General features: G+C 30.5%; 3 protein-coding genes across 3 annotated transcripts; all 3 read right to left on the bottom strand.

Moving 5' to 3' along the window:
- Nucleotides 1–1,425: 1,425 nt before the first annotated feature.
- On the bottom strand, nt 1,426–3,713 carry LOC124922286 (putative pentatricopeptide repeat-containing protein At3g47840). The gene has a single exon (XM_047463022.1). The coding sequence runs from the start codon at nt 3,610–3,612 to the stop codon at nt 1,492–1,494; it is 2,121 nt and encodes a 706-aa protein (XP_047318978.1). The 5' UTR covers nt 3,613–3,713; the 3' UTR covers nt 1,426–1,491.
- Nucleotides 3,714–3,771: 58 nt separating this feature from the next.
- LOC124922287 lies at nt 3,772–5,669 on the bottom strand. The gene is made up of 3 exons (XM_047463023.1): nt 4,964–5,669; nt 4,439–4,861; nt 3,772–4,267 (listed from the first exon to the last, which is right to left on the bottom strand). Exons 1-3 carry the CDS (start codon nt 5,625–5,627, stop codon nt 4,074–4,076), a joined length of 1,281 nt encoding a protein of 426 aa, XP_047318979.1. The 5' UTR covers nt 5,628–5,669; the 3' UTR covers nt 3,772–4,073.
- Nucleotides 5,670–8,408: 2,739 nt separating this feature from the next.
- On the bottom strand, nt 8,409–11,837 carry LOC124922284 (U-box domain-containing protein 5-like). Its single transcript, XM_047463021.1, has 6 exons — nt 11,470–11,837; nt 11,065–11,154; nt 10,803–10,985; nt 10,612–10,719; nt 9,437–10,521; nt 8,409–9,326 (listed from the first exon to the last, which is right to left on the bottom strand). The coding sequence occupies exons 2-6, from the start codon at nt 11,122–11,124 to the stop codon at nt 8,534–8,536; spliced, it is 2,229 nt and encodes a 742-aa protein (XP_047318977.1). The 5' UTR covers nt 11,125–11,154; nt 11,470–11,837; the 3' UTR covers nt 8,409–8,533.
- Between the last annotated feature and the right edge of the window lie 14,616 nt (nt 11,838–26,453).

Genomic DNA, 26,453 nt, shown 5'->3' with positions numbered 1-26,453 from the left:
AATGACCTCGCCCTTATACAAAAGGGACCTTGTAGTTATACAAAAGAGACTTCACCGACTCAGAGTTCTCTTTGTATAACAGTGATGTCCCTTTTGTATAACAACCAAGTCTCTTTTGTATAAGGGCGAGGTCTCTTTCACTGTGCGAGTCGCGATTGCAGAGTAGATCATTTCTCTTTATAAAAATGATAATAAAAGTTATATAGATTTTTAATTAATTTAATTATTATTTTTTATTTAAATTTAATAAAAAAAAATGAAGGCATTTATGTATCGTAATATTTAAATTTATAAATTAAATTATTTAATCAGTAAAATAATAATATTATGACCATAAAAAAATCTTAAAAAAACAAATGAAATGACTATTGAGGAAAAAATTAAATAAGATAATTTATTATATTTGATACAGAGAAAATTATTCTGGTTTGTTTTGAATTATTTGAATAATTAAAACGAATATTATCTCATTTTCTCTTTCTTTTATCATATTACTTATTTCATTAACCAAAATATTAAGATATATTTTATTTTTAATTATTATTTTTATTTTATAATTATATATTAATATTATTTAAAAAATTTAACAAAAAATATCTAAATCCTTAAAATTTTCAATCATCATTCTTGTTTCAAATAATCCGCTCATAGTCATTACTCATCACTCTAATATACATTTCAACTTAAAGTATTTTAAATGAGAATGAAATTCGAAATATTTAATTTTTTCAGACAAACTACCTAATTGTTTGTTTTAATGATTTTTTATAAAATTAAATTAAAAATATATATATATATAAAATAATATGTAAACTTATTATCCTAATATCAATTTTTTCTTTTATTTCATAACTTAAAATAAGACTTTTTTTTCAAACTGACTTTGGTCTAGTCATGTTAACTGACTTTGAAAACTGCATTGGTCTTATGACCAGACTCTTGACTTTGATAACAATATCTACACTAATTCAAATAATAAAAATTTAATTTTTATTTTTATTTTTTATCATATTAATTAAAAAAAAATAAACAAATCAAAATCACAGCAAATCAAGTTATTTTGGATCCGAACAAGGCCTTAGTTGTGTGAAACTAAATAACGAAATTATGATGATTGAGTCAAGTAAAACATTTTTATTTTGAAAACTATATTGGTCTCGTGGGCAGATTCACTGGTGACCAGACTCCTTGACTTTGATAACAATATCTACAATAATTCAAAATTTAATTATTATTTTTATTTTATCGTTACCAAAAAATAAATAAAATTTACGCATCAAAATCACGGCAACGAACAAGGCGGCCTTAGTTGTGTGCCGAACTAAATAACGAAACCATGATGATCTAGTCATGTAAAACACACACCTTAATTAGCTCTGAGCAGCAGCAAAAGGATGCAAAGTATTAGTTAGTAGAAGTCAGTCATCCATGAACATGATAGATATTTGGATGAATTGAAACTTGAAATAGAGACAAAAAGATTGTTATTAATCATAAAAAATGAATAACTAAATCATCATCATCATCATCCTTTGCATCATGATCCTCCGAAACAATTAGTCCTAAAACACTATATATATCATGAGCCTGAGGATGTGAACGATCACCAGCCACAAATGCAGAAACACTGTCCATAATTTTAATCCAAGACCATCCAGGCTCCTTCATAAGCCCCTTAGATTTCATCATTTTCCTCGCCATACCCGCCTCCACCCACTTCCCTTTCGCCGCATACAAATTCGCCATCGTTATATGCGTTCCCGCACAATTCGGATCCAATTTAATTACCTCTTCCGCAGCTCTCTCCCCACACTCAACATCTCCACGAGCCCTACAACCCCTAAGCAAACTCGACCAAACCACATCGTCCCTTTTGTGGGGCATACTTCTTATCAAACCTTCAGCCTCACCCAATCGCCCAGCCCGACATAGTAGATCAATTACGCACCCGTAGTGTTCCTTCGAACGACTTATTCCGTATTTCTTTTCTATCGAATCGAAGTATTCCAAGCCCAGTTCCACCAGCCCGCCGTGGCTACAAGCTGTCAGTACCCCGATGAAAGTAACTGAATCAGGACGCAAACCCAATTTAAGAAGCTTTTCGAATAATTCAACGGCTCTCACGCTCTGACCGTGTTCAGCGTATCCGTTGATCATTGATGTCCACGTTACTATATCGTCGTTCTTTTCCGCCTCTAGGAATAACTTCTCCGATTCTTCTAAACTCCCGCATTTCGAGTACATGTTGATCAACCCGCTCTGTACCATAGACGTGTGATCCAGTCCGACCGACAGGACGTGTGCATGGATTTGCTTTCCTTGCTCGAGGATAGCCATGTTGGCACATACGCTCAAGACGCTAGCGAGAGCGAATTCGGTTGGCTTCGGTCCGTTCCTTCTCATACGTGACAGAAACTCGAATGTTTCGTCTGCGCAGCCGCTCTGTGCGTACCCGGCGATAACCGTGCTCCATGAAACCACGTCTCTTACTTTCATACCGTTGAAAAGAACCGAAGATGAATCGAGATCGCCTCCCTTTGAATACATGGTCATGATGGAATTAGATACCGATAACGAACCCGACAGGCCTAAGCGTAGAACGTGAGCGTGGAGTTGCTCTCCCCATTTGGTTCTAGCAAGACTGGCACAGGCGGAGACCACAGCTGCAAACGTGTATTCATTTGGACGAACTTCCGATTCTCTCATTCTTAAGAACTCTGTAATAGCATTCTCGTCTCGACCCATCTGAACATACGATGCGATTACGTTTGTCCAAGAAACAACATCAGGAGTTTCCATCTTACCGAATAAGCAGAGGCCGTAGTTTAACTTGCCACATTTGTTATACATGGCAGACAGACTGTTGGTTACATGTAAACTCGTATCGAGCCCGTTCTTCATCGCCTGAGTGTGGATTTCTCTGCCGTGATTCAGAGCACCTATCACTGCACATGCCTTCAATGCAATAGCAAAAGTATACGAATCGCAATGCTCACCTCCTCTCCACATATCAGAAAAATATGATAACCCTTGGTGGTTATGACCTGCGTGAACAAGGCCAGTTATGATGGCAGTCCAGGAAACGACATTTCTAATGGGCATTTCATCGAACACCTTGCAGCCATTCAAAGTTTTGCCAATCTTCATGTACATGTCAAGAAGAGAGCTACCCACAAAGACAGAATTAACAAAGCCGGTCTTCACAGTATACCCATGGAGTAGTTCCCCGAATCTGTCATTGAAACTGAGTCCACAGGCCTTGAGGACAACACTGAGAACGAAAGGATCGAGTCTAACTTGGTGATCAACATACATACTGGAAAACAAAGACAGAGCTTTGGAGAATTCAAATGAGGCAACGTAACCGGAGATGATAGTCGTCCATGTGACTTCGTCTCTTGTAGGCAAATTATCAAACAGTCGGTTAGCATCACAGAGACGGCCAGATTTCACCAAATGCTTTAACTCCGCGTTCACCTCAAATATATCAATATTACATTGGATTGTTGGAGGTGATCCGACTGCTATCTGAGCCACGGTCTGAAAATTTTGAGCAACAAAAGGATACAAATTCCGAAGCAACTTAAGTCTTGATCGGAGTAGACACGCCATGGTTATTTTATTATATATTTCTCAACAAGATCATTCAGATATTCTCATCGCTCCTCCTCCTAGAGAATTGTCTCTCTCCACCCAAATTCCATAAATATTTAGACAAGTGAGCTTTTATTTTATAGAATAATATTAAATAACCAAGAATTCCAGAATTTGTACCAATATTATTATTTTATGATCATAGCAGCTTATTATTATGAGCCAACAACAACTAACCCATCTTAAGACCGTATAGTTACTTAGTTGTAAACCCCTTATTAGTCCAACCTACCTACCTACCTACCTAGGAGATGGTTAGTTAATACCATTTCAATACATGTAAATCAAAACATTGCATTGTGAGTTGTGACATCAAAGGACTCACCTTGAAGGATAGATGTAAGTCATTTATTATTATAATTTTGGGTTATACCAGCTCTTGTATGTGATTTCGATTCAACAAAGTGGGAGCTATAACTTCATCGATGTTGAGTTTGATGATCGGTTGCAACAGAATGGTCTGTCTGTGTGGATGATCCTCCTCCTATGTCGAGATAAGACCAAACCAAGACACCAGTCCCAACTACAACTGCTGTCCCTGCACTTATTGAACCCCAAAACAACAACCGTTTCTGCCATCTATTTCCTCCTTCTCTAACTCGTCGTGCATTCTCTGCATATTCAAGTCAAGATAAGACAAAGAAGAAGAAGATACACTCAACATGAGACATCTAATTACACACATGTTGCAGAATGGACATCTCAAAGAAGATACAGGTTCAAAAATGATAAATATAAAAAAAAAAAAAAAAAAAAAATAACAGCAACATGAACATCTACTTACCCATAGCTTCCTGGTTCCTCTGAGACATCTCACTATTCATGGTCTCATAGTAGCGCAATTTATCCCATAATCGAGCAATTTCAACGTTCTTTGTCTCTATTCGACGTTCCATCTCAATCTCAGCCTTTGCTGTAGCACGGTCTATAGAGTCTGATACAAACTGCCCCACATTAAGTTGACAGCATACATCTTCTGCCACTGTCTCTCCTTCTTCTTCTTCTAATGCACTAGGGTCTGCTTGGAGATTTATCCCCACCAGAGACAGTTGTTCTCGAAGCTTCTGCCATTCACACTGCATTTTATTCAGCCTCTCTTCCGCTTCATTTCTCTTCTCAGTTTCCCTTGACAAACTCAGCCTTATTTCCCGTAATTCAGCTTCAGCGTGATGCAAAGAAAGCTGCAATCCACTTTCAGAGGACAAGTCTGCAATAATAAATGTGGAGCATGTAAGGAACAACAGGAGGAATCTAATGAAATACAAAAAAAAAAAAAAAAAGATATCAAGTGTTAATCTCCTAAATTTACCATCCCAAGCATCAAAATACTCAGATCCTGGTGTGGCTAGATTTAGATACTGTTGTAGCCCAAACCTATGCTCTTCTTCATTGTTGTTCTTATCAGGATGAATAGAATCTTGGAGCTCATTTACAGATTCCAAATTTAACGTCATACCTCCCACAATTCCATCTTTTCTAGATAAACATCCATTCACAGAAGATATGGTTGAGCCATCCCCTAAATTACCGCAATCGAGTATCGCATTCATGTCTTTTTCTTCAGTTGGGATCGGTGTAAGAACGACAACATTAGCATCGACAACTCCTTCATCAATTACAGCTTGTTTAGGACCAGCAACATCGTGCTGAGAGGAACTCCTAAGCAAACTCGGGCCTCGACGCTTATGATTGATGACATAAGGTGAGGGAGAGAAGGAAGTGGGGGAAGTAGGAAGCGGAGTGGGCTCAGGAGTAGCATAGAGTGTGGGAGATATTTGAGACCAATGGTACTTCCTATCTATTGTAAGCGGTGTAGGCGTATTATGTCTTTTTCCCAACTTTGGGCTGGAAACATCTGCCTCTGCATTAGCAGCAACATTTTTCTTCTCAAGAATGGTATTTGCAGTTATCATGGACTTTGAACTTCCTGGTTCAATTAAGCTATCAAAGGCTATTGCAGTGTATGTCGCCATAACTTGCACAGCTGCAACTTCATTGACAAAGGCACTCAAATTAATACCTGTAGTCATAAATTGATACAATTTCAAATTTCATATAGGTTAGATGAAAACATCAAGAACTAGAGTCTGGTTCAAAATATATTAACTGATATTCCTTCAGCAGAAGTGACAATTTAAGCCAAGTTTGTCAGCCAAAGCCAAATTGAACTGATTATCGCATAACTTCATATATCAGAGTGGCTATACAAATTTCATCAACCTATCATAGAATGAATGCATTCATTCAATTGTGAAGTGGCATTGAATTCGTCCTTGTCATATAACCTAACACACTAGTATACGAGTTTTAAACATACAAACAAACTCTCAACAACACACTCCTGAATCATGATAATGCTTTTCGTTATTGATCGAAGCTAGCTAATGTTCTCAAATTGCTAGATCACTAACTTAATATAATATAAACAATGCACGATTACTTTCTGCGGGAAAACATGCAAATGTATATGCGTAATTAATTCCAAATAGCCTAGGTAAGGCAGATTGATAAAGAGAAAATGTGTAAGCACCAGCACCTGAGAATCTAAGTGAGGATCAGTCTATTTTCCTCCTGAATCACAACTTGTGTTCCTGATCCTTGTTGGGAGGGTGCAGTGCGTGCAGGTCCGTCTCAGGCTCAGCTTCCCAGTTGTATCCGAAATCAATATTTCAAGATGTCTGTCTCTGTACCTCCATTTGCACCGCAAGATTTTCAAACCGTTAATCTATAGAAGATGAAGATGAGCCATGAGCCGGATGAAGAAGGAGAAGAACAGGTGAGAGAGAAGGAGGGAGATTACCGATTCTGAGTCGGTTGAAGGTGGGTGCGCGCGCGCGCTCAGCATGAAGATCGTCATTTTCGTGGTAATCCTTTTTCTATTATTTCTTTTTTCTTTTGTTTACTTCAAAAATATTTAAATTATAATTTGCACAACTACCAATCAGGATATAATATTACTTAATATTATTATGCTTATTTTTCATTAATTAATATCTTAAATACATTAGAAAATGATAATTAAAATCACCATAAAAAACTTAATATAAAAGCACAATTAAAAAAAGTTTCATAGTTATATTGATGATTTTAAGTCAAATAAATATTTTTTTTATTGAAATTTTGATTGTTTATAGTCATGAAAATACTTATATATTTAGTTAAAGATTTAATAATTCTAGTTTTTATAAAAAAAATAAAAATAAATAAATAAACACAATTACACCTCTATTCAATTAACATTTATAAACAAAAATGAACTTGACAATGTTACTAGTTAGAAGAAAAAGACATTAATAAGACTAATCATCAAAAAAATAATATCCATCTAAAATTTTCAATTCATAAGAATATAATTTGACATATATTAAATTAAAAATAACATAAAACATATCAATTTTAAAAACTAATTCACATTTATAGAGTATATAGGAATCACCTAATAATAGCTTAAAAACAATATTTAGTAAGATATGATTTTTTTTTTAAAATACATGGGTATAAGACTCACATTTTACCCCCTAAATTTTATAATTTTAAATATATTCCATCGAACTTTTTTCTAAAATTCTCGACGACTACGAGTGAGAGTCCGAGTCATAGAGATTAAAATAAATAATTAGTTTGAAAACGTATTTATCTATCTCTAAAATAATTAAAATCTTGACTATTTTTAAATAAAATATAAATATACAAATAAAAATTTTAATTAAATTAAAAAACTAGGAATGGAAAGATATTTAAAATTTATCTTATTTTTATTTGTTGCCTAAACCGAGTTTAAAGATAAAAGAAAGAGACTCGTTAAAAATTTTAGAAAAATTAATAATTCAAAATAAATCACTCAATTTAAGTTGAAAAGTCACCTTTTGAATGTGCAACACCGATGTTACTTTTGTCTTTCAGTCCTCTCCTTTTGGTTGACTCAATTACATCGACCTGAACCTTTACATTCGCTTCCGTTTTGGGTTATTCTAATAACTAAAAAAAAATCACACATCATTTCATTCACTCTCTCATCCATTAAATCAATCAATTCAATAATAAACTTATAAGAAATTAAAAAAAATGTGAAGATAAATTAATATATATTTAAAAAATTATTTGTTTGATTTTAAAATATAAATAATAAATGATTTTGTTAGTTAGAGAGTTATATATATAATAATAAGTTTTAGTTCAAGTTTTATTTATATCAATTTTAATTTTATTTTTTTTTTAATAAATCACTCCAAAATTTGAATACCCTGAGGCGTGAGTCCAAAAATCTAAATTGAAATTAAGTATATATATATATATATTTAAAATATGAGTGATTACATAAAAAAATTTTAAAAAATAAACAAAATTTATTTTGGGTTGTGATATGATATCTAAAATATATCTTTTGTGGACCCCAATTTTGTCCCTCACTTTCGTTCTTATTCAAACATCGTTGTGGAACCTATCTTATTCATTTTAGTGCCCTACACCATAAGTTGGTGTTACCCATTACCAACGGCTTACTTTACTTTAGTTTTAACATCTATCTAATCTTTATCAAAATTCAAAGTCTTATTTTTAAAATAGAATAAAAATAAGTATTTTTAGGAAAAGGACCTGCTGGAAATCCTCTCTTTGTAAGTTTGATTGAGCAATTTTTATTAATAAAAGATATTCTAAAGATGTCAATAATATCCTCCTCCTCTGATTGATGGTCATATCAAGGTTATGGGCATTGATTTTCATGTAAATTATCTATGACATACAATTTGGGATCCAACAAAACAAACCATTTACATTAATATAATAATCTACAATTTTTGTTATAATAAATTCTACAAACAAACAAATAATTCATATCAAAACACAACACCAGACAAGCTAAAACTAAGCAGCCTAGCTATTTCTTCTTTGGTTTTGAAAATATTGGCAATCTTATACCGAAAATTTTACTTCTACTAGCAGAAGATTTCTTCTCTTTATTATTATAGCTGCTTTCATTGTCTTTTGGGGGAATAGGATTTGGATTTTGCTTTGGCACCACTACCTGACTCTGGTTTTCACTAGAGGCCGATGTTCCAATATCTCTCAATACTCGCAGCAACTCCAGCGCCTTTACCTTCCCTTTCTCGTTCCCATTTACCGAAATATTCACCAATGCCGGAATCACCCCTTCGTCCATCACCAAGTGACTGCATTCCAATCTATGAGAACACAGAGTAAGGAGAACCGATACCGCATTTTCCTGCACCTCTCTATCCCCGTAGTCCAGCACCCTCGCCATGAAGCCGATGCATCCGTTAGTTTCTACGATACAACTCAACGCATCTTCCCGGTACGACAGGTTTTTCAGGATGCCCGTACAGTATCTTGCCATTGTGGTGTCTTCGAAGAAAGGAACCAATTTGGAGACGACTTCCGATGGGACAATTCGAGAACAGACCTCGCTGTACAAGGAGAAATTGTACAGTATCCCGATAGCTTGATCTTGAAATTGGCTTATATCTGTTCCGAGTATCTTAAGGATCGGACCAAGTACGGATGCAACTGACCCCGATGAAACTATCTTGTTTATATGATATTCGTGTTGAGATAACACCTCCATTATTGACAGGCCTTCTTCGATCACATCTGAGCTCAGAAGCGACGCTAAAAGCTCGTACGCATCTTCATGGAAGTATGGAGAACTGTTCCTGCAAGAAGAAATCAAATTCTTATTTTAATTTTTCTTACTCTGATCAAAGCTCATTGTATTAAAGTAAACAGTTATAATTTACGATTTGAATATAAACAAGCAAGTTACCTGCATGTTTTTAGAAAAGACGAGAACAGCTGAGCTCCATTCCTCAGGGCTCTCCAATCATGCAAGTCATTCGCATGTTTCAGAAACTCGAGAAGTTGATAAACAAAATTCTCTGAAGACAACGAACGATTAGGTCTAAAATCCCGTTTTAGTTGGATCTTGAGATCATCAACAACCTGGCACTGAAAATCCCAGGGTAATGCATCCAAATTAGCTAAGAGCTCTTCGTCCATTTCCTGATTACTTGATGATTGAGATCTTTGAGGTTCTAAATTCCTTTGTGGTGTCGATCTCAATCCCCATCCATCTGTTCCATCTGATGATCCAAAAGAAACGTTGCTCGTATCAACAGGGAGGTATAGATCATTCAAAGAAGTGGTCAAACTGGCAACCGAAGTGAAAGATGCATCTGACAAGTAATTTCCCGAGGATTGCACACTAGGGTCGGGAACAGTTACCCCATTTGCCATACACCAGCTTGATATATGATCCTTCATGGTAACATTTGGGGTCAAAGAGAAGTGGTCAAGTTTCATTTTCGTTTTCGGACACGTTCCATTTCCTTCGTCGAACCACCTCTGTATCCAAAACCTCTCAAACGTCACACCTGAGGCAATGACAACAGGGTCGTACATCATTCTTAAAGACATCGGGCATTTAAATTCTTCAGATGGGGCTGTCCTACTCAACATATCGTCTTCAGTAGAGTAATTATGTGAGTTTGTGTAGGAAAACAGTTCTTCAGAAGGCAAAATGCCATTATCTGGCTCCCTGATGATTAATTGACCATAATTTTTTAGCAGATTCAGAAGATAGACTAAGATCTGTTTTTTTCCCGTCTTGTCATCATCACGGAGTTTATCGAAAAGCCTTTTTATGGATCTCCTCTCAGTCACTACATCCTTTTGTGATGTAATCCGCAGCTTCAGCGAAACAAGCCGTATAGTCTCAATTGCAGAGTTTTCATTTGAATTTTCTCTAGACGTGCATTGTTGGAGGAAGGCTCGCAATATATTCCCAGCCTCTTCTTCAGATGAATCCAAGCTGAAAGTAATACGCCTGAGATCAGATATTATGCCAGATATCTGCAAAATTGAAGTAAGAGTTAGCCTCAATTTAATTTTTTTCTCTCTTTTGTCATCTTGGTTGAAATCATAATCAATTGAATGACAAACCTCAGCAGCTAATATTACAGGAACCAGATTTTGAATCTGGTACAAACTCTGTTCCAGTAAGTTTCTAGATCTTTTACATCTTTGTAGTATTGCATCTCCCGTTAATGCCTGGAATATATATAATATATAAGTTCGAGAGAAGTTATCATCAAAGCTACGACTCTAACTTAACACGGAGGAAATGAACTTACCAAGTAGAGTTTACTGGATTCTGCACAATATTGAATTAATAACTTTGCTTTATCAATTCCTTTGCTTAAAGTGGTAACAGCTTGTATTCCAGAGCATCCAGGTCGTGATGCTTCGATTCTTGGAAATACGATTGTGATCTTGACCAGCTGTCTTAGTAATTCGGTCAACATCACACGATGAACCTGGAAGAAACAGAGACCAGATGAGACAACTTGCTAAAGAGCTATATAATCAAGTGAAATTGGACAAAAGACAGTTTACCTTTATGTCATTGGGACTTGGAAGCATTACCAATTTATCTTCAGCAATATCAGATCCCATTTGGAAAGGGTTATGTCATCATCTATTCATCTGCAACAGATTTATCAACCAACTTATAATAAGAGGAATCATTCATCCCTTTGATCTCATAATAAACCAACTGGTAAAGTGTTTCACAATTCAAATCAAGTTCATAATGGGTATCATAAAAACTGAATTTTTCCAAGATTTAAGATTGATTCTACAAGGCTTATACTACTGATTGGTTTTGATCATGAATACCTAAATTGAATTGTCAACATGAAACCCTTTTTAAACCATTTTGCATAACAACATAAAAAATCAAACAAGAAATTCAGCAGTTTAAACCCTAAAGAAAACAAATAAACTAGGTTAGCAACTTGCCTGATGATAAACAAATTGAGCAGGATGAACTAACTATCCACAACCTATCATACAGTATCCAACCACTCCAGCAGCTCAAGCAGAATTCAGCTTCAAAATTTCGGAAGCTAAAACGGAGATTATGCACAAGAAAGATAAAAAAAAGATAAAAAAAAAAAGTCCTGCTACAAGCTTATTTTTATGATAGATTTAGGGAGACTGAGTTCATGGTCGTTGACGAAGAAGAAGATGAAGCGCACAAGAAAACCGAGAGAACGCGGGATGAAGACCAGAATATGAAATTCTCCATTTTTGATTTTAGGAAGAAGAAGAAGAAGACAGAAGAAGGAAGTAGGAGAGAGAAAGGTTGATATACCAAACAAGCACCATTGACATAAATCGCACTCCTTTGTTGAATGAATGATATTTATCTAAAATTTATTTTGTTTGTTTTATTTTTATTTTTCAAATAATATAAAGATCATACAACACTCCATACATAAAAAAAATATTCACCAGTCCAAGTCAGTAGTTGGTTTGGATTCTCTTCCATCCAATTTTGTTTTTTTTTGTTAGTCAAAATAAATATATTCAATTTGAAAAGGTCATTTGAGGTAGATACTAGATATTATCTTGTTTCTTCTTTACTTAGTTAGGATTCTTATTTGTTTTTTATTAAAAAAAAATATTATGATGTTATTTAAGTTATTAATTGATTGAAGCATGAATATATAATGAGAATAGAATCATATTAATTGATTGAATTATTATAAAGTTAAATTGTCAAATTATGGTTATTTATGGGTGATAATTGAGATTTCGGTATAATTTTAGGTTCATTATTGTCAAAAAAAAAAAAAAAATTAATGGGAATTTATTATTTATCTGACATTTATAAATAAATTAAATATTTATATCACTAATTTAACTCTAAAAAATTTGGTAGTTAAAACATTTAATTAGTTGAATTTGGTTGAATTTGCTAGTTAAATTAATGACATTTATATTTTATTTATTTATAAATGTCATGTAAATAATAAGTTTTTTTTATGGAGAACTAGTCTGATATCCCATAATAATAGTTCTTCGTTTTAATTCAAATTAATTTATTAGTTAAATTGGTGACATTAATCTTTTATTTATTTATATATAAATGTCACATAGATAATAATTTTTTTTTAATTATAGAAATAGCATGATACCCCACAATTAGGGATGGTAACGGGCAGGGGCGGAGCCAGGATGAAAAATTACCTGGGGCTGACTCCAACTTGCATCTCAGATTTATCTTTCTATGTTCTGCTTTTTTTTCAATAAAATTTCCACGATTATTAGAAGATGGAAACTCGTCATGCCTCTCAATGCACACGCTTGCAAAGTGAGCCACCGAGTGATTTCAATAATTGTTGTAAGCCGTAATCTGTTATTTTGTTTTTCATCTGAAGACTGTGCATTTAGTATTTTGTCAATATGACAAGGATATTCATTAGATTATTAAAATATTCAATTGCCCTATTATGTGGTGAAATATTATATCCTATATGCATAGCAAAAGAGCATCTATCCTCATCATTAACTCGCTTTCAATATTTGAATCCATCTATTGTAAATGTAGGTTTTTGGGGTTGCTTATGTTAAAACAAGAAACATGGGAAACAAAAAGCAGCATTTTTCAAAGGAGCGTATTATAACCAAGTAAATTTCTTAAACCAATGACTTTAAAACCGTCGATTTTGATTTCCAAATTTGGTCGGCGAGTACTCATCCTTAATAAGTTGATATGACACCATATTGATATAAGCTCGTCTAATTTCATCCCTTTGATTAAAAGGATATTTCAATATCGGAATACATAATGTTGGATAAAGTTTAAGAGAACTTACATCAACATCAATTCTAGGAGATTTGTTAAGTTCTTGAGTAGGGATATCAAATTCTTTATTTTAACTTGTTTATTAATATTAATTTATATTTTCTTATAAATTTTTGAAATAGTTTAAAATTAAGAAATATAAAACACTATTATTATTATTATTTTAATTTTTATATTTTACTCTTATAAATAATTTGTATTATTAATTATATTGAAATAAATAAAAAAATAATGTATAATTATTATATAAATATAATTTTAAAATAAATAATATTATTATATGATTTACAAAATTTTATATATAAATAAATCTTATTTATATATTATTAAAAGTTAAAGGTGAAACCAGGGTTTGATCACCTGACTTCATATTCACATTTCAATAACATAGCCAACTGGGCTAAGACTCACATGTCAAATACATATATAAAAAATTTTCTTTTAGGATTTTAATTTAGGTGGGGCTGGAGCCCACCCTAACCCATGGGTGGCTCCGCCCCTGGTAACGGGTACCCTACCCGCCGGGTAGTGAAGTACTCATCCCCAAACTCGATTTTTAATTTATTACTCGAACGCGACCCCGAACCCGATTTTTAATTTATTACTCGAACGCGACCCCGAACCCGACGGGGTATCTCTATTTATATCCTCATCCTCGATTTGCAGGGTACCAGATCCCAGATGGGTACCACATTAGGGCATTTGTACCAACTTCCCTATTTTGTATCCCTAAAAATAATATAAAATAATAATATCCCTATTATAGAGAATCAAAATATAAATTATTCTACATAAGTTTCCTTATCCTTATCCATATATCATTTAAATATTCATTAAAACAACCAACTTTTCAATCACCTCAACCACTTAATTATTTATTCATATATATTTAAATATTCATTAAAATAAACAACTTCTCAACCACCTCAACCACTTAATTTATTTATACATTGAAGGTTATCTTCAAGTCTAAATAGCAAGGAAGGAAGGATACTCAATTTAGTTTCATTCCTTACTGCAATTCAGACTTGAAGTTTCTTTACACGCAATAGTTTTACATTGAAGGTCATCTTCAAGTCTGAAGTGCAGACATGGAAGATGCTCAAATTAGAATCCTTCCATACTGCACTTCAGCCTTGAAGTTTCACTTGAAAGTATTTTTGGTATGTTTTAGATGTAAAATTCATGTTCATTTCTTTGGTATGAATCTTGGTATATTTTAGATCTAAAGAAAACATAGGCTATCAATTCGCGAGAAGGGACTTCCTATCGCGTCGATAAGGGACTTCCCTTCGTGAGGCGTGAAGTCCCTTCGCGAGTTCTTAAGTATGTTGGTGTTCTTTTGTTGTAGTGTAGTATTCTTAAGTATGTTGGTGTTCTTATGTTAAATATGATTAAGAATAATGTACATGAAATTCCGGGAGAACAATTATCCTATGTAATTTGAATAAAAAATAATCCAGAATACAAAATATACAAAATCCAGTTGAAGGACAAACTTTATCAAACAAATCATCAACTGACTTGTTTATTTGTTCAAAGTTCACTCCCACTGTATAACCTCTTCTCCATGGAGGACTCTTCCATCTCAGTCAAATCTATGGTCTGAAGGACAGACTTTATCTCCTACAATGTGTTCTTCCTGTTGGAATGATAAAACTAACAACCTTGGACGTAAAGGATCATTAAGCTCATTCCTACTGGCAAATTTAGGGACAAAGCTTTTGATGACCTCATATGTCCACACTTGAAATGTTAGTGCGAACCCATAAACATTATAAGCAAAAGGATTAGTACTCGATTTCTCCTCCTTCCCGTTCTTGTTAAAATATAAGGAATTGAGACGTTTCATGTTCTTGTTCAGACCCTTTGAGGGTGGCTCTAAAGGAGACCTTCCCCCATGGAAATCGGAGGAAAGTTTCCACGTCTTCCACCATGTGGAGTATTTTGAAAAATTCCTTGGGTCAAATACAAATAGCTACTAGCAAATCAGGCATACCAGCCACATCTTCCATGCATCTTCCTTGTTAGTGAATGACATAAAACGTGACTCAAACTCGTTTATTCGTACAGTCATTTTCCCTTTAAAATATTTCATCAAGAAAGGTGGACAACCTCGACATTCATCTTTTTTGTTCACCACAAGAAATCTGTTGAAGTTAAGGCATGTAACCAAGCCATACTACTTCATACCAAATACAAGTTCCGCCCATTGACCATGAATGTAATCTCCTTCGAGTTTGAGCTTACCCTCCTAAGCAACATATGATGGACTATTGTTCCTGAGAACTACAAGCCTATGGCTGTGAATAAATATTTGAATTGAGTATTCAAAACCCTCTCCAAAAGATTCATTGTATCGAACTTGTTAGCTATCTTCTTGAGGTAGAAGGCGTTTTTCCAAGAAATTCTACCATGAAACTCAGTAACGGTGGTTTATGCCATCTACAAAAGGAACAACAACAAAAATGTAAGAATAAATACAAATATAAATACCATCGCGAAACCTTAAACATAAACCATAAACCCATAGCGAGAATGGAATGCCCATCGTGAAACCATAAACATAAAACCTTAACATAAACCCTAAACAGTTTAAACCAAAAAACTAAACTAACCTGATTAATGACGACGATGAAGGAACGAGAAAACGAGCAAGAAGAATCGTCGAGATAAGGAGCAGTGAAGTTAAATAGAGGCTAGAGTGAGACGAGGTCTTCGCGGTGGAGTGAAGATATGAAATGTTCATCGCGTCATTATTATAAATATAGTATATCGCGTGCAGAAATGCGCGCCTCTTCGACTTCCTTCGCAAAACGATCTTGCCCATCGCGACATCAAAGTCATGAGTTTGAAAAGAATATGTGTTAGCAAATTAAATCTTATTAATCTTACATGAAAGGATCTTGAAGAACATTTAGATTCTTCAGAAAAGGCCTTTGAAGAAGCGATCATTGAGTTTCAGGTAAAAGAAGATAGTTTGAAATCGATTCGTAAGTCCATTGAAGAAAAGTAACTTCTCTTTTCTTCAATGGACTTACGAATCGATTTCAAACCATCTTCTTTTACATGAAGCTCAATGATCGTTTTTCAAAGGCCTTTTCTAAATAATCTAAATGTTTTTCAAGATTCTTCCATGTAAGATTATTAAGGTTTATTTTGCTAAAACACAGATTCTCTTCGAACCCATGAGTGATGTTGATACCTTCATAAATGAAGTCGTGATTAACTATAAAAAATAAGAAATCTTGGCCCATCGCGACGTGAAGTTCCATCGCGAGACGTGAAGTCCCATCGCGAGACGTGAAGTCTCATCACGAGATGTGAAGTCCCTTCGCGAGATGTGAATCTTCCCTAAAACGGAACCGATTCAGATCATCATCAAATCTTGTCCTATCGCGAGAAGACTCATCGTGAACATGAATCTTCCCTGAAACGGAATCGATTCAGAGCATCATTTACAAATATCATCATCGACAAGATGAACAACCAATATGAACAAGATGAACAACCAATAAATATGAACAAGATGAACAATAAGAACAACCTCATGGTTTAGGGTTTGAAGATGAACATAATGGAAATAAGAACATAAATCGATCTGTATGATGATCAATAAGATGAACACATGATATTTGAACGGGTTTTGGTCGTCAATCAATATGATGTGTTGTGATCGTTTAGGGTTCCGTCGCCGTCACGCGAGAGAGAGAACGAGGAGTAAAGAGAGAAAGAAAAATGACGAAATGAAAAAAAAATTGAGTATTTATATAAAGAACATTTTTCCATCGCGTGACGAGAAGGCCCATCGCGTTACACGATTGGATATTTTCGTCAAAAAATATAAAGTGATTATCAGCGCAATTAAGATTATGCTCTGATCACCCGTTCATTTAATTAAAATCGTTAAGACAAAATATCATATAACTTTACCCCTAAGAAATAAAAAAAAGGAAACCTGAAATCTAATTGGCTCCCAATAAAAGTCTTGATTATAATATTTTATATTTAAATTTTATTAAAAAAAAGTTATGAGTTTTTTTTAGAGTTTATTTGTAAATATGTGATTAGATTGTTGAAAATAAATAAAACTTGATATTTATTGGAAAAAAATATTGAAAAAAGATTAAAAAAAAATACAATAATTATAAAAAGTGAAAATAATTTAAGTCAAATATTTTATTTTATTCAACAAAAATGAATCCTACAAAGTACAAACTGAATTGTGTTTGGTTTAAAATCTTATAAATTGGGAATGAGTTGAATATTAGTTGGTTGAACTGTCATAAAAGGAATGAAATACCATATTAGTCCATTAATATTCTTTTTTTACATGTTTATATAAGACAATAAATCAATTATTATTGTAATTGAATTAATATTTGAATTTAGAACAAATGAATAAAAATATTGCTTTGACTTTAATTTTCAACCTCACTTTCAGTCTCCCGCATCTTCCATTAAGAAGTAGAGTAAGAAATAATCAACAATGAATGTAACTTTTAGATATTACAAAATAAATAATTTAAATTTGCATAATCCATCAATTTAATTGAAAAAATAAAATATATTTTTTATTTTTGTACAAACCACAAAATTATAAACATACAATTTATATTATTTCTTATACTTTAAATTTAAAAAACAATGTATACAATTTGTACCTACATAACATTATACAACTTGTACCTCCTATCAATACATAATATAATATTATTAATACTGTTAAATATTACTTTGTTTTATTAATTGTTTAGGTATTTCATTCTAAACATTGCTTTAAATAAGATAATATTATGAAATTAAATAGATTCAATCGAAACATTCTAAAATATATTTTAATTATATATATTAACAAATTTAATAACGTTATTCAAAATTTAATTTCAAACAGAATCAATGTTTAACAGTGTCATCAATGCTAATCTATATATATATATAATGATGCTTAATTTTTAAAGTGTCCGGATTGCCGGGTCGAGAGCTGTGGTTAATTTGGATACTTGGGTCGGATTGTGGGTTGACCCGTTTTTAAATTTAAAACGGTTAAAAATAAAATTAAAAATGCTAGAGGTATGTTTCGAACTTGCAACCTAACAAAACAAGTACAACTATTTAACCAACTAGGCTACAAAGACTTTATATTTTAAATTCAACACCAAATTTGATAAACGTGGGACGTTTTAATATTAATATAAGTTCAACTTTTTAACTAACTAATCTATATATATATATAATGATGCTTAATTTTTAAAGTGTCCGGATTGCCGGGTCGAGAGCTGTGGTTAATTTGGATACTTGGGTCGGATTGTGGGTTGACCCGTTTTTAAATTTAAAACGGTTAAAAATAAAATTAAAAATGCTAAAGGTATGTTTCGAACTTGCAACCTAACAAAACAAGTACAACTTTTTAACCAACTAGGCTACAAAAACTTTATATTTTAAATTCAACACCAAATTTGATAAACGCGGGACGTTTTAATATTAATATAAGTTCAACTTTTTAACTAACTAATATATAATGATGTTGAGTAAATGGATAATTGGGTCGGATTGTGGGTTGACTCACCCATAAACTTAAAACGGTTAAAAATAAAATAAAAAATGTTATTCGTAATTTTTTTTTCACGGTTTTTATATTATTACTCGTGCAAATGCACGGGCTAAATGCTAGTGACTAATAAAATGAATATAGTAAATACAATTAACTTTTTTTAAATCTCTTTGGCCAAAAACAATATCTATCATTTTTTTTTTTTTTACTTTTCACATAAAAAATTATAAATATAAAGAGAATTAGTTTCACCTTTTAATTATAAGCTGAATTTAATTAAACTAATCGATATGGGCAAAAGTAAAAAAAGATGACAGGTCTTAATCACAAAATTTGTGGTCATTTTAAAAAGTGGCTTACTTCTCACAAATCACAATAGAGTAAAAAATAAATAAAATATTTATATTATAGAAAAGATGGACCAGCTAAAGGGGCCTACCAAGTTATTATTTTTTTTATAGAAAAAAAATATATTAAATGGCCTTTTGACCAACTTGTATAAAAGAAACAAATACTTTATTATCATTGTACAAAATAATAAAAATGGTATAAACAAATACCCATTGTTATATGACCATGGTCATGGAGAAGCATAATCATTCACTTATTATTTTAAGCTTATTTTAATGTTTGCTGGAATCTGGACACATAGTGCACGTACACATGGTATTTTTTATTTTTTTTAAAGTAATTTAAATTTTTATTTATTTAGTAATATAATTTATTAATTACAACCATCAATTAAATATAACTGAAATTAAAAAAAAAAATACGCATGGATTTATCATTTATCTTACTTAAATCTTTGTATTAATTAACTCAAATGTCAGATGACTACCTAGATTCTAAGCTAAAATGATAATAATTTGATTTAAACTAAAAAAATGGGATATTTTGCACTTTATAACAGTTCCCTAGCTTATTTATAATTTAGATCAAAGTTTAAGGTCCTATTAATCATTTTATTTGTTCAAGTTGATAACTTCATATGACTTTTGGTGGGTTGGGATGTGTAATGGAATTTGAATTATTTAAAAATATTTGATTGGTGTTAGTTTTGATAAAGTGTTTTTTTTAGTAAAAAAGTATTAATATGTAATAATAAAATATAATTACTTAAATAAAAATAAATATATTTTAATATTTTAGTTTATAATGAGATTGAGTGAATGAAATAAATGTTTGAGATTATATACAAATTTTAAAAAAAATCAAGATAAAAACTTGTTTAATAATATGAGTTTATAATTTAATTGTGTAAAAAGTGATTTTATTTAGTTAGCTAGATAAATTATCATTTCTTTAATATTAAAAATATTATAAAATTAAAGTAAGAATATCTATTGTCTAAACAAAATAATGATCCTTTTATCAATCATGTCCTTTCTAACCATTCAAATAAAACATTTTCCCCTTTTTATTTTTTAGTATATTTCCTCATTATATATTTATATTATAATATTTTTTAATCAAAATAAACTTAAATAACTGATTTTTTAAAATAATATATATCCTAACTAAATTAAGTTATTTTGGAAATAGCTCAATTGCTTATCCAAATCATTGATAACCAAAGAAGACTAACTTGGTATTATATGTTCATATTTTTGCTCCTTTGTTCTATGTTGTGTGTTATGTTTATATTTTTTTAGTTGTATTTATTTTTTTCCTTTTGTTTTGTTATAGAAAAAAAAAGACAAAAAACAATGTTTTGATGTATTTAAAATAAAATCTCAAACAACAAGCCAAAGGGGCCAGGTCAACTAACTTTAATAAGTATGGGCATTGTCAAGTTGAGAATTAAACATTAAATTCAGATTCTGGGCTTGACCACTCCCTCCAAATAAAGTTCAACAAACCCAGCACATCTTTTATTAGCCCTATTTGAAAATACAATTATTTCAATCAAAATTGTAATAAAATATTAAATTTGTGACCAATAAAATAAGATACACATGGTTCAAACTCAAGACTATAAAATCAAACTTATATGAGAAATTTGACAAAATTAAGTTTTAAGCATCTACACATACCTTATTTTAGACCCAAAAAATAACCATTAAAAGGAAATGTAATAACAGAATACAAGAAAATATGATAAATATCTTAAATTCTTAGAGGAAAACCATATGAGAGATAAAAGTGTATTTCAGTTTACAGTTTAATTCTCTATAGGGCTTGTTTGAGGAATTTAATTTTTGGACCAAGAGAAAATTAGTTTATAAATTATTATGACCAAAAACAATCAAACTATTTTTATTAAAATTAAATAAAATATTTAAGTAGAAAATAATTTTAATATTTAAATTAATAAAACAATTAATTAGATAAATAATATGATTGTTAAATTTTGGAATAAAAACTTAGTTTTATCTCAATAACTAAAGAGATCACCTCTACGTCATAGTTATAAAATAAATAATGAGCTATTATTTCAACTTTTAAGATTATATCATATTAGAAATAATCCTTGTTACTCATCATTATTTATTTATTTAATTTATTTATTGTGTCATTTCAATTTGCAAGGTATATCATATTATTCATTCATCATTATTTATTTATTTATTAATTATGTCATTTAAATTTTCAAAGATATGTCATATGGGGCAGATTTACTGTATCACATGCAGTTTTCCAAATGTATCATCCTTACTACTTCACATTTAATGTAAAAGTAGACCACTCTAAGTGTAAAATAACCACTCATCATTATTTATTTATTATTTAATATTATAAGGTTCGAATCATATCTTCTATTTCAATATAAAATGGTTTAAATGAACTCAGAAAATTTTAGTATCTAGATAGTAAAAGTCTACACTATATATTTGTTTTGATTATAAATGGTGTTTATTACGATGAAAACATTAATTGACGAAACTGGATGATTGAGTTATGTTTATGAATCCGAGAATGAATCCCTACATAGCCATTTTCATATATATATATATAATGATGCTTAAGTTTTAAAGTGTTCGGATTGCCGGGGTCGAGAGCTGTGGTTAATTTGGATATTTATGTGAGAGTAAATAGATACTTGGGTCGGATCATGGGTTGACCCGCCCATAAACTTAAAATAGTTAAAAATAAATTTAAAAATGTTATTTGTAGGTTTCGAACTTGCAACTTAACAAAACAAGTACAACCCTTTAACCAACTAAGCTAACAACACTTTATATTTAAGATTCAACACCAAATTTGATGAACGCGAGACATTTTAACAATAAAAGTTCAAATTTTTAACTAACTAATCTCTATATATATAATGATGCTTAAGTTTTAAAGTGTCCGGATTGTCGGGTCGAGAGCTATGGTTAATTTGAATATTTATGTGAGAGTAAATGGATACTTGGGTCGGATTGTGGGTTGACCCATCCATAAACTTAAAATGGTTAAAAATAAATTTAAAAATGTTATTTGTAGGTTTCGAACTTGCAACCTAACAAAACAAGTACAACCTTTAACCAAATGTGATTGAGATGTGGTTTGTCGAGGGATAATAGACCGATATCATTTGAAAGTGGTCAAAGAAATATGAATCAAATATTTAATTGACCAAAGTGTGAGGTCACGATGCTAATTATTAGAAAATATGAATCAAATATTTGATTGACAAAGTGAAAGTGTAAAGTCACGAAATGAGAGATTCATTCGGAAAAAATATGTGATGAAACATGTGAGAAAATAAATTGTTTTATCGAAGATAATGAAATGTGGAATGAGAGCGTTATATTTTTTATTTTAATAATTTTAAACATTGAATAAATATTATTATAATTTTTTTAATTTATTTTATTTTTATCCTTATCCGTTTTTATCGTACGAAAATTTTCCTAGTTATTAAATAGAACAATAGCTTTTTACCCATTTAATAATAAAAGTATAAATAAATTAAAATTATTTAGGCCTTGCTTTTGTAAGGTTTTTTATTTAATCTTATACCAAATCAATTTTCCAATCAATCACTTTTCACCAATCACATTACTCATTTCATTAATCAAAATACTAAAATACCCTCTATTTTAAATTCTTATTTTTTATTTTATTTATATATATCAATACCCTTTAAGTCTTCTTACCAAAAATAATTATTATTTTCTCAAAATCATCAACCATCATTATTTTTCTCTCTCTCCAAGTTATTCAAATAACCCCAATCCGAAAAAGGCCTTAGTTTATTGAATAAGTTAATGTAATATAACTTTGTTTAACTCTTACCTGGACATTCTCGTTATGTTTACAGACTCAATTAAATCATAATAATTTGATAATTTATAATTATTTTAATAAAAAAAATTATTATTAAAGAGATGTTATATATATATATATATATATATATAAAGTGATGCTTAAAGTCAACTAACACCATATTAATTTACGCTATAATGTATAATTCACGTCGTTAGATATTTTCTCTCCTCTTTACTACTACATATCTCTTAATAAAATTGTGTTCCCCTTTATCATATTATATATATATTTTCATACTATATTTTATTTAAAAAATTATCTATATTAATATTAATTCAAAATATAAATATTTTTTTTCATTATTATAAATACACATACTTTCATAATTTTTAAATTTATTTTATATTTTCTTATCAATAATTATATATATATAATAACACTATAATATATATATATATATTTATAAAAAGTTGTTATAAACTGTATATTACTGTATGAGATTAATGTTAGTATTATATAATGATATTTTAAATGTCATATTGTTGTTATGGAAAGTTTATTTGTAACTTTTCAATACAATTAGATTGGAGATTGGAGTATAATAAACATTTGATAGATAGTTAGAGTATAAACTAAATTTAATTAAAACCAATATGCCCACTTTCTAGAAAATATTCCATTTCAATTATAAATATAAAAAAATATGAAAATAATATTATTTTTAAGGATGAATAATGAAATCTCTAAATTTGACTTTTGTGGAGCCACTCCACACTAAGTATAAATTATTAACAAAAATAAATAAATTGTGTTTTACTAATTTTTAGTCTTAGGACCTCTTTTAATTTAATGTTAAAAATCTAATTCAAACTGTGAGTGTTAACAGGTATTTTTATAATTGAAATGTACATAAACATATAAGTGTAGATGTTAGAGCATAATTCATGACCTATTTTTACAAGATTGACTCGAGAGACAAGAGTGAGCTTAGTAGCTTAGGGATTATGTTTGTGTTTGAAAATCTGTTATTACACTTATTTAATACGTCCAATATAAATCTTAACTTAAGAAAACATTTAGAATGTAAAATATAAATTTTATATATTTGTAACAAATTTAACAAATTAAAAATGATTGACCTTTAATTTTTCATAATTTATCACTTAAACGAGTTAATACAATGTATACACACTATATTATATCTTATATTTTTTGATTTAGTCTTGAATATGTATTTTTAAATTATGTTAAGAAGTGAAGATGTATCCAAACAACTCTTTAACCTGTCACGTCTTAGATCGGAATTCAAAACCTGATAAATTTAACATACCATGTGAAACCTTACGTCACAAACATTAATAATCTAGCAACAGTAATAAGCTTGTGAGTGCTTATAGTGAGAGAAGAGGATGCAAAACATTAGTTGCATATAACTAAATATTTATGAGATTGTATGCCTATGCTAAAGCAATATTAGGTTTTTTTTCTCAATATGCGTGTGAGCCTAATTCGGCCCAACTCTAGGCATATAGGCCGAACCTTTGATTGAGAACTTGCATACAAAGGTTGGGCTAAAATGGCCCATGCGCCTAGAGTTGGGCCGAATTAGGCTCATGCGCATATTGGGAATGAAAACCTAATATTGCATATAAATGCGTGTTTAGATTTTTCTAAGCAAAATCACCAATGATATACCTCTAAAGTGTTCCCTCCTTTCTCTCTAGAAGCACTATTTAGTTAAGAAATATAAATCACGGCACAAGCTATCACCGTGGTACTATCTAGATTCTGTATTAATGTTTGTGACTCAAGGTTCTGCATTAATACAATTAGATATATCATGGTTCAAAACTAAATCAAAGGATAGAAGGTATAATTTATTATCTATACCACTCTTATTATTGTTCATGAATTTGTCCATTCAAAACTTTTGAAAAGTTCTAATGCTTTTGTTGTATGATTATCAGCCTCTCCTTATTGAGCTTGTTCTCAATGTCATTCAAAATAGGGGATTCCGGCGGCTGCACTCTCCCACAGAGAGACTGATAGCGTGGGCACATTTGGGAGATCCCTTGGCGGCATCACCCACACCTCGCTTTCTACCATCAAACTATCTTCATGAAAGAGAGGGTGGTAGTGAGACAGATATCAATAGTGAAACAGAGGAAGTTGAGAAAATCTATAACTTAATTAAGTTATTGATATGATCAAATTAAATTATGGAGATCTCATATAGATTACACAATTATTGTACACAATTATTGTTTTTAATTAAGTTATTGATATAATCAAATTAAATTATGGATATCTCATATAAGATTATACAATTACTTTTTTTCTTAATATTTTCATCTTCTTTTTAGTAATTATTTAAAAAAGTTATTTGACTTCAAATATATTTATACCTATTTATTATAATTTCCTTATATAATTAAATTATTTTAAATTTAAAAATAATATAATTTAATTTATCAAAATCAAAAATTAAGAATATATAACAAAAATATATGACATTCTTATAAGAGTTAAATATATGATAAATTTATAAGGGAGTAGAGGAAAACTACCAAATATATATATATATATATATATATATATATATATATATATATATATATATATATATATGTTGAATTTTAAATACATAGGATAAATTTATATAATTTTTATTAAAATTTTGTTAAAATATGTTTAAAAACTTGTTGAGATCTAATAAATTAAAATTAATATTGCACAAACCATTTTTTATTTTATAAAAATTGAAATTATATTTAATAATTTGTATAACCATAAATATTCTTTTTAATTTTCATTTACTTCAATTATATTAATAAATTATATTAATAGTGCTCATGCATAAATCCCTAAATACAAAAGTTCATTCCAAAAGACAAAATAATAACCAATTTCACCTACATCATAATCTCATACCTTGCATTCATCAATTCCCCAAATATTAAATACAAATTATATACTCAATGTGACTAACAAAAAAGTATATATATGTATTAAAAATATATATCCAATAGAAACGTTTGGAATGAAAACGGAAGGTAATGATGGTTAATAATTGTTTGGTATCATTTTAGCTCTCTATAATTAAAAAAAAAACTAAAAGAAAATTTAAAATTCATTTATTATTATTTAATAAAAAAAATTATAATAAAAAATGCAAAAGAGAAAAATTATTAAATACGTCCATAATAACACTAACATTTAAAATTGAATAAAAAAAAATGATACATATCCTTATAACTATTTCTAAAATGACATTATACTACTCACAATTAATCTTTAATTAATTAATTAATTAATTAATTAATTAATTAATGTGTCATATTATTTTTATATATCTTTAAAGTTAATTTTTTTTAAGAGTTACTA

This window comes from Impatiens glandulifera, chromosome 1, assembly GCF_907164915.1.
Source record: "Impatiens glandulifera chromosome 1, dImpGla2.1, whole genome shotgun sequence".
Classification (NCBI taxonomy): Eukaryota; Viridiplantae; Streptophyta; class Magnoliopsida; order Ericales; family Balsaminaceae; genus Impatiens; species Impatiens glandulifera.
Note: the sequence above shows the minus strand (reverse complement) of the source record. Positions and strands in the feature narration are given on the sequence as shown.